This window comes from Eurosta solidaginis, chromosome 3 (genome assembly GCF_040869045.1).
Source record: "Eurosta solidaginis isolate ZX-2024a chromosome 3, ASM4086904v1, whole genome shotgun sequence".
Taxonomy (NCBI): domain Eukaryota; kingdom Metazoa; phylum Arthropoda; class Insecta; order Diptera; family Tephritidae; genus Eurosta; species Eurosta solidaginis.
In genome coordinates, this window is record NC_090321.1 from 161,725,130 (window position 1) to 161,743,194 (window position 18,065).

At 35.5% G+C, this 18,065-nt stretch overlaps 1 protein-coding gene across 6 annotated transcripts; it reads left to right on the plus strand.

The window, feature by feature from the left end:
- Positions 1-1,782: 1,782 nt before the first annotated feature.
- On the plus strand, positions 1,783-16,782 carry LOC137244508 (uncharacterized). 6 transcript variants are annotated; one of them, XR_010951065.1, is made up of 10 exons: positions 1,783-1,882; positions 1,943-2,161; positions 2,219-2,539; positions 6,974-7,314; positions 7,420-7,495; positions 8,872-9,404; positions 9,460-9,593; positions 11,983-15,735; positions 15,813-15,990; positions 16,052-16,782. XR_010951065.1 is itself a non-coding variant. In XM_067773569.1 (8 exons), the coding sequence occupies exon 8, from the start codon at positions 13,647-13,649 to the stop codon at positions 14,874-14,876; it is 1,230 nt and encodes a 409-aa protein (XP_067629670.1). In that variant the 5' UTR covers positions 1,783-1,882; positions 1,943-2,161; positions 2,219-2,539; positions 6,974-7,314; positions 7,420-7,495; positions 8,872-9,404; positions 9,460-9,593; positions 11,983-13,646; the 3' UTR covers positions 14,877-16,782. The 6 variants fall into 6 exon arrangements, 1 of the variants encoding a protein (XP_067629670.1); XR_010951066.1 differs by having other exon boundaries at positions 8,872-9,124; positions 9,198-9,404; positions 15,813-16,782; XR_010951062.1 differs by having other exon boundaries at positions 15,813-16,782.
- Positions 16,783-18,065: the final 1,283 nt, after the last annotated feature.

Consider the following 18,065-nt stretch of genomic DNA (forward strand, 5'->3'; position numbering starts at 1 on the left):
AATGTAAACAAATATGTATAGCAATAGAAAACACTCTTTTACTATTATCTTTACTTATTTGGGCTTACAATTCTTTATTTTTCAGTTTTGCCTTTTTTTAAACAACAGCTGTTGTGAGGTTATTTCGATGTAACCACCTACTTTTGTGGGTAAAAAATTATCCGGTTAATTTCGCGGGTAGAATACCAAAAGGGTGTAAAAGTTGCCACATGACTTCGTTACCGTGGTGAAGAATGTTGTTACCACACTAGAATCGGGGCGTTAGAGACCAATTGTACAGCGAACAACGGGACATTCATATGGCTTAGCAACTAAAGGCTTGCACTGATGTGAATGTTCGAGATTCGAGTTCAACCCTCAGCTCCCGAAAAGCTAGCTGATGAAGAAGTGAAATTCAGAAACATGTCCCAGTAACCATCGCCGTTTGTAAACTTACAATTTTTCTCTAATATCAATTACAAAAACCATTGTATAAAGCAATATGAGAAAAGCTCGCTAATTAAATACATATAAAAATGTTTCTCTTATCAGGTCGGCGATGGCACCACTTCAGTAGTACTTTAAGCATGTGAAATCTTAAAACAAGTTAAGCCATATGTTGAGGAAGGCGTGCGTGCACGTATCGTCATTAAAGCTATACGCAAAGCATTACAATTACCCTTCAAAAAACGCGAGTACTCCATAAATAGTGTAAGGAATACTCCTTTGGGAGTATAAGAGTGTTCCAAAACTAATCTGTATTCATACAAAAAATGTGCCCCAATTAACATTGCGATGTCCTAGGAGAGGAGTAGGTGATCCCACTCTCGCTTTGTTTGTGAGTAATCCATAGAGTACATACGTAAGAGTACTTTCCAAAGTACTTTCACTGTAGTACTCCATGGAGCACCCACAGAGGATCATATGCCAAAGTACTAAAGAGGAATTGTGTCGGAAAGAATTATCGGAGTGAATTTAATTTAAAAGGAAAGTAAATGAAGAGGGGCAATACAACTTTTATATTTTATACTACGAATATTCTTATGTTATTTAGCATTTGCGTGAATAAAGAAACTAATATTTCTCTATACTATAGTATGTATACATAAAACCAGTGCGCTGTTGCATTTTATCTGAGTTGGTATAGTAAAATCTCATTATCACCCTGCAAAAATTCTTGGATTACGTGTTCCAATTTCTTCATGTTGGAGTACTCTAACAATACTCCTTTGCAATGCGTTTGCGGACCACAATCAGCCGATCATTGCTCGTTTTTTAACGCCAGTGATCACAACACGATGACGATCGAACAAAGTTGCCAAAAGTAAAATGTTGCATGCAAATAACTGATAATAAAATTTTACTTTGGCAACTCTTATAAAATGCAATAGCGCACTGGTTTTATGTATACATATTATATTAGTTTCTTTATTCACGCAAATGCTAAATAACATAAGAATATTCGTAGTATAAAATATAAAAGTTATATTGCCCCTCTTCATTTACTTTCATTTTAAATTAAATTCACTTCGATAATTCTTTCCGACACAATTCCTCTTTAGTACTTTGGCATATGATCCTCTGTGGGTGCTCCATGGAGTGCTACAGTGAAAGTACCTTGGAAAGTACTCTCACGTATGTACTCTATGGAATACTCACAAACAAAGCGAGAGTGGGATCACCTACTCCTCTCCTAGGACATCGCAATGTTAATTGGAGCACATTTTTTGTATGAATACAGATTAGATTTGGAGCAGTCCTATACTCCCAAAGGAGTATTCCTTACATTATTTATAGGATATGATGGTGCTTTTATTACTAATGAACAGGGTTTATTACCACCATTGGTGACCACAAAATATGTGGTACAAGATCAGGGTAACTCCTCGCCACGTTACGTTAGGTATCGATATTCGAAATTAATTTTTTGTTTGGCAATTACATTGATCTTTCTCGTTTGCAGGCCTTTTTTTATTGCATACCTGCAACAGCTGATTTATTAAAAACAACAGTTTTGTCCTTTACACTTACCATCTCGCCAATGGCACTCACGGTTGAGGGTGAATATGAGCCACCCATTGTAAATTTTGGTGAAATGGGTCCAATTAGATGTAATCGTTGCAAGGCTAATATGCAATTTGTCGTCGTTTCCAATGTCTAATGTGTAAAGTAACAACAGATGGTAAAAAAACTCTTTCACTTTTACTTGTGTTCATTGATCCATATTTTTTCTCAACAGTGCCAACTGAATATTTCCAACATTTGAGCCACACCGGACAGCGTGTCGATAAATATGAACGTCCTGAACTTGTATTGGGTACATGAGTTTTTGTGTAAAAAATATTTGGGTACCGATAGCTCTCAAGGTAGAACCTCAACTCATATCCAACATCAATGCCTCGCATTCAATTGTGGACGCAAACAGTATGGCAAAACATATTGTTGATTCCAGTGGTAGGGCCACAATATCAAATGATGGGGCAACCATTATGAAACTATTGGATATTGTGCATCCAGCCGTAAAACTCTAGTCGACATCGCCAAATCTCAAAATGCAGAGGTAAGTTTTTTGTTATATTAGAATGTGTAGAATAAAAATGTTTCTGTAATTGATATTAGAGAAAAATTGTAAGTTTACAAACTGCGATGGTTACTAGGACATGTTTCTGAATTTCACTTCTTCATCAGCTAGCTTTTCGGGAGCTGAGGGTTGAACTCGAATCTCCAACATTCACATCAGTGCAAGCCTTTAGCTGCTAAGCCATATGAATGTCCCGTTCTTCGCTGTACAATTGGTCTCTAATGGACCGATTTTGAGCGTTACCGGTAAAATAGTACCCAGAATATTATGTAACCGAAAATCGTTACCAGTTCTTTTATTCGCGATTCTGGCCAAAGTGGTAACGCTGCCAGCGCCGAAAAACTCACCAATGTCTGTGGTGAAATTTAAAAGTTGGTTTTCTTCGCTTTACCCATGGCGGAACGATACAAAGAGGCAGCATGCGACAGCTGAATATAAACTTTTTTTATTTGATTTGATACAGCAACCTCCAGCGCAGTACTATTTTGACATTTGTCCATTGAATTTACAAAAACAAAGTACATGGAATTTTTATTTATGTCTGAAGGTATGTCACCATGCTGCCACCTTGTATGGTTCCGCCATGGCTTACAATTTTTCTCTAATATCAATTACAAAAACCAGGCATGCTTAACGAACGAAACGATATCATTTCGTTACGATAATCAACGCTAATAAACGAAACGAAGTGACTTCGTTTCGTTTATTAACGTTAAGAACGTCAGGCATGCGACAAAAACCATTGTATAAAGCAATATGAGCAAAGCTCGCTAATTAAATACATATGATCATATTGATATAATAGTAACAACGGAAGTATTAAAAACAAATACTGTAAAAATCCGAACAAATGTTACTAAGCTTTCAAAAGCGCGCCTAAAAATCATATCCACACAATTAGGAATAAACTAAATACAGAGTGTATGTGCCTACATGGTGATCAAAAGGAATATAAACAAAAAGGCAACTCTTAGAGACCAATTGTACAGCGAACAACGGGACATTCATATGGCTTAGCAGCTAAAGGCTTGCACTGATGTGAATGTTGGAGATTCGAGTTCAACGCTCAGCTCCCGAAAAGCTAGCTGATGAAGAAGTGAAATTCAGAAACATGGCCTAGTAACCATCGCCGTTTGTAAACTTACAATTTTTCTCTAATATCAATAACAAAAACCATTGTATAAAGCAATATGAGCAAAGCTCGCTAATTAAATACATATGATCATATTGATATAATAGTAACAGCGGAAGTATTAAAAAGCAAATACTGTAAAAATCCGAACAAATGTTACTAAGCTTTCATATCAACACCATTAGGAATAAACTACATACAGAGTGTATGTGCCTACATGGTGATCAAAAGGAATATAAACAAAAAGGCAACTCTTAGAGACCAATTGTACAGCGAACAACGGGACATTCATATGGCTTAGCAGCTACAGGCTTGCACTGATGTGAATGTTGGAGATTCGAGTTCAACGCTCAGCTCCCGAAAAGCTAGCTGATGAAGAAGCGAAATTCAGAAACATGTCCTAGTAACCATCGCCGTTTGTAAACTTACAATTTTTCTCTAATATCAATTACAAAAACCATTGTATAAAGCAATATGAGCAAAGCTCGCTAATTAAATACATATGATCATTTGATATAATAGTAACAGCGGAGGTATTAAAAACAAATACTGTAAAAATCCGAACAAATGTAACTAAGCTTTAAAAAGCGCGCCTAAAAATCATATCCACACCATTAGGAATAAACTACGTACAGAGTGTATATGCCTACATGGTGATCAAAAGGAATATAAACAAAAAGGCAACTCTTAGAGACCAATTGTACAGCGAACAATGGGACATTCATATGGCTTAGCAGCTAAAGGCTTGCACTGATATGAATGTTGGAGATTCGAGTTCAACGCTCAGCTCCCGAAAAGCTAGCTGATGAAGAAGTGAAATTCAGAAACATGTCCTAGTAACCATCGCCGTTTGTAAACATACAATTTTTCTCTAATATCAATTACAAAAGCCATTGTATAAAGCAATATGAGCAAAGCTCGCTAATTAAATACATATGATCATATTGATATAATAGTAACAGCAGAAGTATTAAAATCAAATACTGTAAAAATCCGAAAAAATGTTACTAAGCTTTCAAAAGCGCGCCTAAAAATCATATCCACACCATTAGGAATAAACTACATACAGAGTGTATGTGCCTACATGGTGATCAAAAGGAATATAAACAAAAAGGCAACTCTTACGCCCCGATTCTGAGCGTTACCGGTAAAATAGTTCCCAGAATATTATGTAACCGAATATCGTTACCAGTTCTTTTATTCGCGAGTCTGGCCCAAGTGGTAACGCTGTCATCACCTATAAACTCACCAGTGTCTGTGGAGAAATTTAAAAGGTAGTTTTCTTCGCTTTCACGGTTGCCACTTTGGTCCATTTGGACCAAAAATGGTCCCTTCCAAACCCATTTGGTCCGCTGGTCCCTTTTCTTCAATTTTGGTCCTTTTTAGGCAGTAGCCACGATTGGTACTTTTCTTTCTTTTTCACTCAGGTGAAAATTCACAATATTGCCCAAAAACTCGCCACAGTTTCGTTAACCCCCATATAATTTTGAATATACCTCAATGGAACTCTCACCATAAAAAATTGCTCAGTCAGTAAAATGTACTAGAACAATAACATTTCACCTAGGATATAATTTATGCCAGGCATTAAAAAGAAAAGTGTTGGCAAACACATTGTCGTTAATTGTTGATGAAATAACCGACTAATAAAAAAACTCGTTTTTTATAATAATATTAATAACGGCTAGATATTTCGGTCGGTTATACAACACTATGTAAAATATATGAATATAAAAATTGCTTCTCGCCTAGCATAGCTTATAGCGAGCACTCTGCCGCGAGCCTCACACTTTCAAAACTTATATAAACAAATTCTATGCATTACTTCTCTTTTGACACTTTGATATTTAAATCTTTCTCACCCAGCTCAATGATTTCAAGGAATTCCAGGACTATTGTGGTGTTAAGCCGCGCAAGGTAGTTGAAAACTAAGTATCTTGACACAAGAAATATTTTATTTTTTTGGTCCCAAATGAAAACATGGTGTGGCAACCGTGTTCGCTTTACCGAAAATGTCTCACTTGTAGATACGAGGTTAACGACCCTACAAGAATACTGACTATCATATGACTATCATCTGATTGTCAGCAATGTCAACCTAACGATCAGCGCCTCATACAAACTTTCTATCAAAAACTTAAGAGGACTTGCGCAAATGTGATGTAAACAACTGTGTACGTGTGAGTTTTTGTCTCCTTCTTATACACCAACATGGCCTATTGATTAAGTATATAGCCATACTGCACACTCTCATTCCTTTTCCGAGATCAGTGCTGACACTCTAACTATCAAAAAGTGTCATAAATGATAGTTTACTGTAGATATCAGGTTTGACTGTTATACTATCATAAATGACCATTGCTATATTCCGCCAAAAATGAAACAATGCTTTTTGCTTTTTATTTACTTTATTTCATTACGTTTTTAATTTTGTACGTGTTTATTTGTTTAAAATAAATAGTTTTATAAGAATTCGAGTTCAGAATGTTCAATTTAAATTCAGAAAATAACAAAACAACAGAAGAACGCTTTCCTCATGCGTAAACACACTTAAAAATGAATCACCACTAACCACTATTATTTTTCGCGTATCAATTTTCTGAGTGCGCCCCATACATTCTGTCGGAATGGCATTTTTTAATATTATTTTCAATTTTTTTTCTTTTAGCATGGAGCTTTGAAATGCTCTCTTTTTCATTTTTTAAACTTATTTTTTATATGGTTTTCGTCGGTAGAAAATGGCGAAATTTAAAAAATAACAAGACAACCGTGATAATCATTTGATAGTCACATGACAGTCAGTAGTGACAACATGATTAAATCGGATAAACTGTTCTCGCATACATAAAATTCCGATGAGAATTATGTATCTGTCTCACATGCATAATGGTATCTGCTGCATGTTCTTTTGTTCTGTACCAGGTGTCCGAAGCTTTCCCAGTTTGAGTCCTTTTTCATGATTATAGGCTGTCGTTGGGAACATGCGGACATGCGTGAGCGAACAAAGGAACATACATAAATTTGAGTATCAATGTTTACGTCATCGCAGGATCAGCATTGTCAATTACAAGTGTGAGTGTATTAGTAAAACTATCAGCGTTTCTTGTAGGGGAATGAACGGAACGATGTGTATATGCATATTATGCATGATAAGTTTATACATAGGTATATTGTACTTTATTCTGTGAAAGTACATAATGTAAACAAATATGTATAGCAATAGACAACACTCTTTTACTATTATCTTTACTTATTTGGGCTTACAATTCTTTATTTTTCAGTTTTGCCTTTTTTTAAACAACAGCTGTTGTGAGGTTATTTCGATGTAACCACCTACTTTTGTGGATAAAAAATTATCCGGTTACTTTCGCGGGTAGAATACCAAAAGGGTGTAAAAGTTGCCACATGATTTCGTTACCGTGGAGAAGAATGTTGTTACCACACTAGAATCGGGGCGTTAGAGACCAATTGTACAGCGAACAACGGGACATTCATATGGCTTAGCAACTAAAGGCTTGCACTGATGTGAATGTTCGAGATTCGAGTTCAACCCTCAGCTCCCGAAAAGCTAGCTGATGAAGAAGTGAAATTCAGAAAAATGTCCCAGTAACCATCGCCGTTTGTAAACTTACAATTTTTCTCTAATATCAATTACAAAAACCATTGTATAAAGCAATATGAGAAAAGCTCGCTAATTAAATACATATAAAAATGTTTCTCTTATCAGGTCGGCGATGGCACCACTTCAGTAGTACTTTAAGCATGTGAAATCTTAAAACAAGTTAAGCCATATGTTGAGGAAGGTGTGCATGCACGTATCATCATTAAAGCTATACGCAAAGCATTATAATTTCCCTTCAAAAAACGCGAGTACTCCATAAATAGTGTAAGGAATACTCCTTTGGGAGTATAAGAGTGTTTTAAAACTAATCTGTATTCATATAAAAAAATGTGCTTCAATTAACATTGCGATGTCCTAGGAGAGGAGTAGGTGATCCCACTCTCGCTTTGTTTGTGAGTATTCCATAGAGTACATACGTGAGAGTACTTTCCAAAGTACTTCCACTGTAGTACTCCATGGAGCACCCACAGATGATCATATGCCAAAGTACTAAAGAGGAATTGTGTCGGAAAGAATTATCGGAGTGAATTTAATTTAAAATGAAAGTAAATGAAGAGGGGCAATACAACTTTTATATTTTATACTACTAATATTCTTATGTTATTTAGCATTTGCGTGAATAAAGAAACTAATATTTCTCTATACTATAGTATGTATACATAAAACCAGTGCGCTGTTGCATTTTATCAGAGTTGCCATAGTAAAATTTCATTATCACCCTGCAAAAATTCTTGGATTACGTGTTCTAATTTCTTCATGTTGGAGTACGCTAACAATACTCCTTTGCAATGCGTTTGCGGACCACTATCAGCCGATCATTGCTCGTTTTTTAACGCCAGTGATCACGACACGATGACGATCGAACAGAGTTGCCAAAAGTAAAATATTGCATGCAAATAACTGATAATAAAATTTTACTTTGGCAACTCTTATAAAATGCAACAGCGCACTGGTTTTATGTATACATATTATATTAGTTTCTTTATTCACGCAAATGCTAAATAACATAAGAATATTCGTAGTATAAAATATAAAAGTTATATTGCCCCTCTTCATTTACTTTCATTTTAAATTAAATTCACTTCGATAATTCTTTCCGACACAATTCCTCTTTAGTACTTTGGCATATGATCCTCTGTGGGTGCTCCATGGAGTGCTACAGTGAAAGTACCTTGGAAAGTACTCTCACGTATGTACTCTATGGAATACTCACAAACAAAGCGAGAGTGGGATCTCCTACTCCTCTCCTAGGACATAGCAATGTTAATTGGAGCACATTTTTTGTATGAATACAGATTAGATTTGGAGCAGTCCTATACTCCCAAAGGAGTATTCCTTACATTATTTATAGAGTACTCGCGTTTTTTGAAGGGCTGTTATTTGTATGCAATATTTTACTTTTGGCAACTCTGTTCAATCGTCATCGTGTTGTGATCACGGTCGTTAAAAAACGAGCAATGATCGGCTGATGGTGGTCCGCAAACGCTTTGCAAAGGAGTATTGTTAGAGTACTCCAACATGAAGAAAATGGAACACGTAATCCAACAATTTTTGCAGGGTATGCATGACCAAAATATGACATGGCTGAACATGTCGAAGCGCCAATCAAAGGAACAACAACGGGCTTTATTGGAAAAATGCGCTGCCACAGCAATATCCTCCAAACTTATTCATCAACAAAAAGATTTCTTTTCTAAAATGGTTGTGGACGCTGTACTTTTCTTTGGTGGATCCGACGTCATACAAAAAATATAAAATCGCAATTTTAAATATAGAATTGGAATTCAAGGCTGAGCGTGACAATGCTGAAGTACGTATTGATAATGTTCAAGAGTATCCGAAAATTGTTGATGCTGAATGTCATATTCTGTACAATAAACTAGCCAAGTACGACGCCAATGTTATGTTATCCAAACTACCAATTGGTGATGTTGGTACACAGTATTTTGCAGTTCGTCAAATGTTCTGTTAGTGTACCAGAAGAAGATTTGTTATGACTACAACTAATGATATTAATTCAAGTGTTTTGGGTCAATGTGATTACTTTGAAGAACGTCAAGTTGGTGGTGAACATTTCAACATTTTCCAAGGTTTGATAGTGGGTTTGACATTAATTTTATTTTTATAGTTTGTAATTATTTAAAGGTTGCGTTAATGCTAGAACATGTACACTGATTTTACGTTGCAGTGCCGAACAATTTTTGGAAGAAACTGAGCTTCGTTACATGATGGTACAATGATTGTGCAGCGTACAATTAAACATGATTCTATTGTTGCTGGTAAGTCAAAATACAACTTGAAAAAAATGTCTAATCTTAAATTGTTAAGTAATATTATGAAAAGATTGTGTCCAACTACGGAAGAAAGAACTATAAAATTTGTGTCAGTGAAATGATAATTATTGCTTTTTGTTGTTAGTTTTGAGGCATCGTCTTCGAGTGCCTTCTGATGTTGTTGTTGTAGCAGTGCTTCGCCCCATCCAATAGGTCTGAACAATCACAAATTGTCATCAATGTCCCCCAACGGGAGTCCGAGGAAACTTGCTGTTTCAACAGGGGTGGACCATAAAGAGAGGGGTGTTAGACGAGTTCCATAATCTTAGATTATGGAGGGAATACTTCTCTGCTCTCCTAAATGGAGGCAGCAATTCACCACGCAGAGATGAAGAACCTGATCCCGAAATCGATGATGATGGAATATATGTCCCCCCGCCCGATTATGACGAAGTTAGAATAGCAATAACCAGACTGAAAAACAACAAGGCCGTGGGCGCTGATGGATTGCCTGCGGAGCTATTCAAGTACGGCGGCGAGGAGTTGGTAAGGCGCATGCAGCAGCTTAGCAAAATATGGGCGGACGAGTGCATGCCCGACGGTTGGAATCTAAGTGTTCTTTGCCCAGTCCACAAGAAGGGAGATACTGCAAAATGCACCAACTATCGTGGAATCAGCCTTCTTAATATTGCATATAAGGCCCCTTCAAGTGTATTGTGCGAAATAATGAAGCCCACCGTGAACCGGCTGATTGGACCTTATCAGTGCGGCTTCAGACCTGGTAAATCTACCATTGACCAGATTTTCACAATGCGCCAAATCTTGGAAAAAACCCGTGAAAAGAGAATCAACACACATCACCTCTTCGTCGACTTTAAAACCGCCTTCGACAGCACGAAAAGGAGCTGCCTATATGCCGCTATGTCTGAATTTGGTTTCCCCGCAAAACATATACGGCTGTGCAAAATGACGTTGAGCAACACCATCAGCTCAGTCAGAATTGGGAAGGACCTCTCCGAGCCGTTCGAAACTAAACGAGGTTTCAGACAGGGTGACCCCCTATCGTGCGATTTCTTTAATTTGATGCTGGAGAAAATTATACTAGCTGCAGAACTTAACCGCACTGGAACATAATACTATAAAAGCGTGCAATTACTGGCATATGCTGAAAAAAGAAGCGGTAAAGATGGGTTTGATTGTGAATGAGGACAAAACGAAGTACTTGCTGTCATCGAGCAAAGAGTCAGCGCATACGCGCCTTGGCAACCACGCTACTGTTGGCAGCCATACTTTCAAAATAGTAAAAGACTTCGTTTATTTGGGAACCAGCATCAACACTAGCAACAACATCAGCACTGAAATCAAGCGAAGAATCAATCTTGCCAATAAATGCTACTTTGGACTAGGTAGACAATTGAAAAGTAAAGTCCTCTCTCGGCGAACGAAAATCATACTCTACAAGTCACTTATCGTACCCGTCCTGCTATATGGGGCAGAGGCATGGACCATGACAACAGCAGATGAAGCGGCTTTGGGAGTGTTCGAGAGAAAAGTTCTTCGAAAGATTTATGGACCTCTACACGTTGGCGAAGGCGAGTACCGAAGAAGATTTAATGATGAGCTGTACGAGCTATACGCAGACATCAACATTCCTATTCTGCAATTTTAGGGTATTGTTCTTTGAGTACTGAATTCACCGGGCAATTCCTGACATAGAGGTCCGACGCCTGTTTATGAAGTTCACCAAGGACCTGCTTATGTTTTTTGGCTTCATACGGCTGTGTTCTCAGGTGCCGTATTTCCTCATAGTGCTTACGGGGGTGATTCCTTAAGACCCTGGGCGGTGTTAGCTCATCAATCAGATGTCTGTTGGGATGCCCATGTTCCTGGGTATTCAACAGAAACTGTTCGGTTAGCATTTCATTTCTTTCACCTATTGGGAGTATTCTCGCCTCATTATATAGATGGTGTTCTGGGGACATAAAGAGACAACCCGTGGCGGTTCTGAGGGCAGTATTTTGGCAGGCCTGTAGCTTCTTCCAGTGGGTAATCCTTAGGCTTGGCGACGATATGGTGTAGGAAATAATAGTGACTCCTTCTGGTGGTGAAGATAGCTATTGATATGTACAATTTAAACAGAAGTAGGGATATGATACCGGTTTGAATGTGAGTTTTTTTGAAGTTATTGCAAAAAGCGTGTAGGATTTTTAATATCTTACGAGGTACCTTTGTAAATGTTTCTGAGAATGAAGAATAAGACCTATTCACACTCAATTTTCACCAGGACAATGCCGCTGAGACTTTGCTATACTTTAACATACAATACTTTACCCATTTTTAGCACAACTAAAATTTTTGATTTTATTAAATCTTAAAAATGTTTCTTCCTCTACAGTTCCGCATATCTTTTGCCAACATAGGATGGCGATGTGTTTGCGCAGGACCGTGCCTTCGCTACTTTATAATGAATGGCGCATGCAGCATCCCATCACTGGATATTACGGCGCGCGATTGACCAACAAGACGATGCCACGACACCTTTGAGTATTCTTGATCTGGAAATTAATATGCAACGAACAACACACACTGAAAGAATCTTGGTTAAAGATTATCTAAGAATCTAATAATTCTAAGTTTTTTCCTACGTTACTAATCTAACCTTTTTATGCTCTAATTAAAATAATATTCAACAATCTCGTAAAGTTTGCAAAGAATTTTAAAGCAATTTAATTGAAAAGAATTTGTCAATAATTTTTAACCAAAATTTATAAACTAGATGTATAACAAAAAAGTATTTTGAATATAAATATTTGTGATGAACTTAACTGAAATAATTCTAAGTTTTTTCCTACGTTACTATTCTAAGCTTTTTATGCTCTAATTAAAATAATATTCAAGAATCTCGTAAAGTTTGCAAAGATTTTTAAAGCAATTCAATTGCAACGAATTTGTCAATAATTTTTAACCAAAATTTATAAAAGAGATGTATAACAAAAAAATATTTTGAATATAAGTAATTGCTGATGAATTTAACTGACAGTACCAATACCATCAACTAAATGGCCCTTATTCAAAACTAAAAATTAGTATGAGTACCTACGTTTATTATTGCAAAATCACGAAGAAAGAAAATTGCATGAAGTACCCTCAATCTAAACTTATTCCACTGAATGTATATATCGCATTTTAAACTAAAAAATGTGAAAACTTAAAAAAAAATTGAACGGTATTTAAGTGTAAATCGATCCATGACAGCATCGTAAAATAACTTATGTTTTTTTGTAGTTAACGTTATCGTTTAGCCTGGTTTTGTTAAGAAAAAATAAATAAAAATCAACATTCAACCCAAAGGTTCTCTGATTATGACTTGCAATACTTTTTGGTTTAGGTTGCGATATGTAAAATTACATATTTTTGTACACAGTTCTAAAATGTAAAGGAAAAAATTTATATTTAACTATTAATGAAATTATTTAAAAGATATTGTTATATTAATATAGAGAAGCGCCAACAAGAATGCAAGTGGTTTAAAACCTCTGGTAGGCAATTCACCACTTTAACTATCAGAAAAAATGTTAAATTGTTCATTTTATATAAAAAAATTTTGAAAGTTGCAATTGAAGTTCAAAAAATTACAATCGAAGTTCAAAATTTTCAATAGAAGTTCAGTAAATTATAATTGAGACTCAGAAATTTCAACTGCAGCAGAGCAAATTACAACTGAAGTTCAGAAAATTACAATTTAAGTTCAGTTATAATTTTCTGAACTACAAACAGAAATTCTGAGCTTCAATTTTAATTTTCTGAACTACAAATAGAAATTCTGAGCTTGAATTTAAATTTTCTGAACTTGAATTGAAATTTTTGAACTTCAATTGTAACTTTCGAACCTCACTGTTGAAACTTGTTGATTGTTGCTGTATTGGCACAAAATATAAACACCGTGTTTTTATTTATATGACCTCGAGCCAGCAAGTAAAAAGGTAAAATTTAATAGGTCGCTAAACAATCATAATACAGAAACGGAAGGCACGCCGTCAGCATAAAATCAGCAGCAAAATGGTATATGCGGAGATAAAGAATAACAACAACAACGTAAAAGCAACAATCAACAAATTTCAACTTATATCTAAGAAATTGGTAAAACTAAAATCGAGTTTAAAATTCTTATTAAAATGTAGAAAGTCTAGGTTAATCCCTAAGTTTATCAAAAATACAACACAATGTAAAAAATTATTTAGTTTCGACGTAGATATACACAAAAACACGGACAAAACTGTAGATAGACATACTTATAACTACCACACAAAAATACTTAATTTACTTATTAAACATAAACATACACTATTAAGAAAGCAACAACAACAGGCAGAGGAGACTACAATAAATCTGAAGGAACGTCTGAGCGAAGATGATTTTAAAGCGTTTATTAAGAGTCAGGAATACGTAGGCAACAAACTCACGTTAACATTGAAAAATAAACAAGAGGAAAAGTATGAGGAATTACGGAACAAACGAAACAACATATTCGGCGATAACAACAAAGAGCAAGATTGGTTCATAAATAATACCAAAGTGGATTTTCCACCAGATATAAAATCGCTCTTAACCAAGGGTCCAAAGTTTGCGCTGCCAATTGAGGACAAGAATTTCCCTTTATTTAAATACATCGCGGACGGTGAAGAGCTAATACAAACACACAAAAGTAAAGAACAACAAGAGGAGTCGCGCACAAAATTTTCTCTGTTGGTAAAAGAACATGCAAAAACAAACAAACCCAGTGCAATAGATCGTGCAATAGTGGACACAGTGGAACGAACACGTAAATTTCTTAAACAAAATCACAATATTCGAATTCTAACTTCTGACAAAGGAAATAAAACTGTAGCAATGGAAATAGATGACTACTATAAGAAAATGAATGAAATTCTAAATGATTTGACCATGTATAGAGTACAAAGACAAGATCCCATATCCAGATTACAAACTAAAAACAACGGTCTAGTAGATAAACTTTTTAAAATGGGTATTATTTCCAAGTCGGAAAGAAATAATATGATCACTACAACGGCACTATCTCCCAGGATCTACAGGCTTCCAAAAGTTCACAAGGAAGGTACTCCACTCAGACCCATATGCTCTGTTTCCTCATCACCATCCTACGGCCTTTGTAAATATATTGCAAACATTTTGAAAAACTTGGCAACGAATTCGAATTATAATATTAAAAATACGCTTGACTTCAAAGATAAAATTAATAATACGTATATTATGACGATGAAAGAATGATTTCTTTCGATGTTGTATCACTGTTTCCTAGTGTTCCAACACAACTTGCACTTGACATTATACTAGAAAAATGAACCATAATAGAAAAATTCACTAAAATACCTAAGAAAATTTTCATGGAAATTTTAAAGTTCTGCCTTGAATGGTTCTGCATTGAAGAGAACAGATATTTTAAATTCAACGACATTATTTATACACAACTGAGAGGATTACCAATGGGATCACCAACGTCACCAGTTATTGCAGACATTTTAATGGAAAAGTTACTGGATAACAGCGTGGAAAAATTAACAATCAAACCGAGGCTACTCACAAAATACGTTGACGACATATTCACAATAGTCAATGAAAATGAGGTACAAAACACACTGGACGTATTAAATTCTTTTGATAGACATATTAAATTCACTACGGAACTCGAAGACGACGGAAAGTTCACTATCTCGACTCAATTATAATAAGACAAGACAATCAAATCAAGTTAGTGTGGTATAAGAAATCAACATTATCAGGACGCATCATGTATTTTCATTCGAAACATCTTAAGACAATGATAATTAATACAGCAATGGGCTGTATAAAACGAATGTTGAATATATCGGACGACACTTACCACAATGAGGTTAAGAAAGAAATAACAGTATGATTAAAAGATAATGATTTTCCGGATAACATTGGCCCCTATTATGAGCATCTTTCGATCTTCGATCTTCGTTGGCTATCGAACATCGAAAATCGAATTAGAAGTTGGTATTATGACACCTCATCTCTGTCGAAATTTTCGTTGTGTACCGAATTTTGTAGCGAATAGAAATTTGTTGTCGACGCTGTATCGAACAGAAAAAGAATTGTTTAAAATGTAAATTTTTTGTATTTATGTTCTAATTTTTTACTACCTAGTAGTAATTTTAAAATATTTGAATTAATTGTATATAGGTCCAAGGTCGTGAGTACAAAACAACAGCTTGAAAGACTGGTTTCAATTATGGAAAAAAATTCCCATATAGCAAAATGAACTTGCACAAAGGTTCAGGTGACAAAAAAGTGGGATGATATAACAGTGGAGCTGAACTGTTTAGGACCACCAGTAAGAACGACGGAAAAGTGGATTAAGGTGAACTAAAGAACCATAGAAGTCAATTCTGTATAATACAACTTTATTTTTGTCGTCTCAGGTGTGGGCTGACATGAAGTCAAAAACAAAAACAAAATTGTCGGAGAACATAGTGGAATGCCGTGCAACTGGTGGTGGACCAAACAGGTTAAATATCTTTACGCATTCAGAAGAGTCTATAATGGGTTTGTTAAGTCTTCAGACCAGTGTAGATCCACCTGGACAAGAGCATGGCCTTAGTACTAATGCGAATGAAGAATGTGAAGATATGATTGTGGAGCGATTATATAGTGATAACTTAGAATCGGATAAGAATTTGGAAGTAAGTGGACAAATGCACCTGATGAGGAGAGGCCACGAAAAGCAAATCGAAAAAGTGCAGCAAAAACGATAGGCTCAAACTATTGCAAGAGCAGACAGCAAATCAAAAAAATGTTTAAGAAGAGATGCTGAAAACATTGGAAGAGATCAAAAAAAGTGCTCTTGAGACAGAAAAGTATGCGAAGAGAACGTATAGCTTGGAGTACTATTATAAACGTGATTTTTTGAAATTGAAACAGGAAAAGCTGGAGTTGTATAAAATGAAAAAATAAGGCCATCACAAATTTATGCTTTAAGTGCTGAACAATACCTGATTTTTTTTTTTTAAACAAACATATGAAACTGAAGTGATATTTTTTATACCAAATTTATAATAAAATTTAAGACTGTATTATGAAAACCATAATGAATTTACCAAATATTTTTTTATATATATACATGTATATGAATTTTTTATTTCAATAAAATGAAGTATCTACAAAACTCGCAATATTTAGTTTCTGATTTCTTCTGCTTCCAAGTTGGTTGTGGATTCAATTTCGGCGAATGGGATATCATGGTCGTCCTCTTCATTAGATAACTCTTCTACAGAAATTTGTACTGTGCAAAGCCGCACACACGTTTATAATTTGTATTTTTCTGGTGTGTAGGAAGGGCTCTTGCTGTTCCAAATGTGATTTCAAGGCCGACATATTGAACACACAAGAACCATGTGTTGCTCCCGGATATTTTGCATTTATGTATCGTATAGTCATAGAATGGTCACAAACCTAAAAAATATTTGTATAAAGATGTAAACTTATGTATTTCCAACCTGAAACTAATATCAAAATGGTATACTTACAATCATAGCATTAATGCTGTAGAATCCTTTTCTGTTGTAATAAAAATTCTGTAATCCTTTTTTGGGAGCAACAACTTTAATGTGTGTGCCATCAACACAGCCAATAATCCCTGGAATTCTGCTAACATTATAGAAATGCAACTTTGATTGATGTAGCTCAGCCTCCTCATAATTGAATTTTATCCATCTTTCACAAATAAAATTTTCCAAGACATTCAACACCTCTGTTAGAACCACAGACACATTCGGCTGGGCAAGTACGAATGCATTTTCGTTTCCAATGCTCAGTTGGTAGGATCCCCAAGCACAAAATCGGAGAACTGTTGCATATTTTAGAATATTAGGAATATGCTTGGCTCTTGTGCATTGCTGAAGCAGTTCATCTGTACTGGACAACAAGTCCATGAACGCTTCTTTGGACAGTCTGAAGTTTTGAATAAATCTATAAACAAAACTTATAATTTCAACAATTTAACAACTTATTTAGAAAGCTACACTTACGTGGTGGAATTCATTTTCAAAGTATTTGAAGCATCCCTCACGCGTCTTCTACTTCTGACTAGCTCCAGTAAGCTTTTCTCTTCTTCTGACGAATCATAAAACCACAATTCCGTCGTAGTCGTACTTTTATTTTCAATATTTGCATTTAATAACTAGATCTGCTTTTGTCTATTAATTTTATTTTATTTGACAGCTGAAGGAAATGTGCTATTGTGAACTTTTGAATTTATCGAAATTCACAATAATGCTTGCCTTCATCGAACGTGCGTCATAATACCGAATGAAAATTCGTTCGATCAGCTCTTTCGACCACAGTCGAAGATCGAAAGATGCTCATAATAGCGGCCATTATTAAAACTTTAGTAAGAAGAGCTCTTTAAAAAAATGTGAAAACTAGATCAGAGAAAGC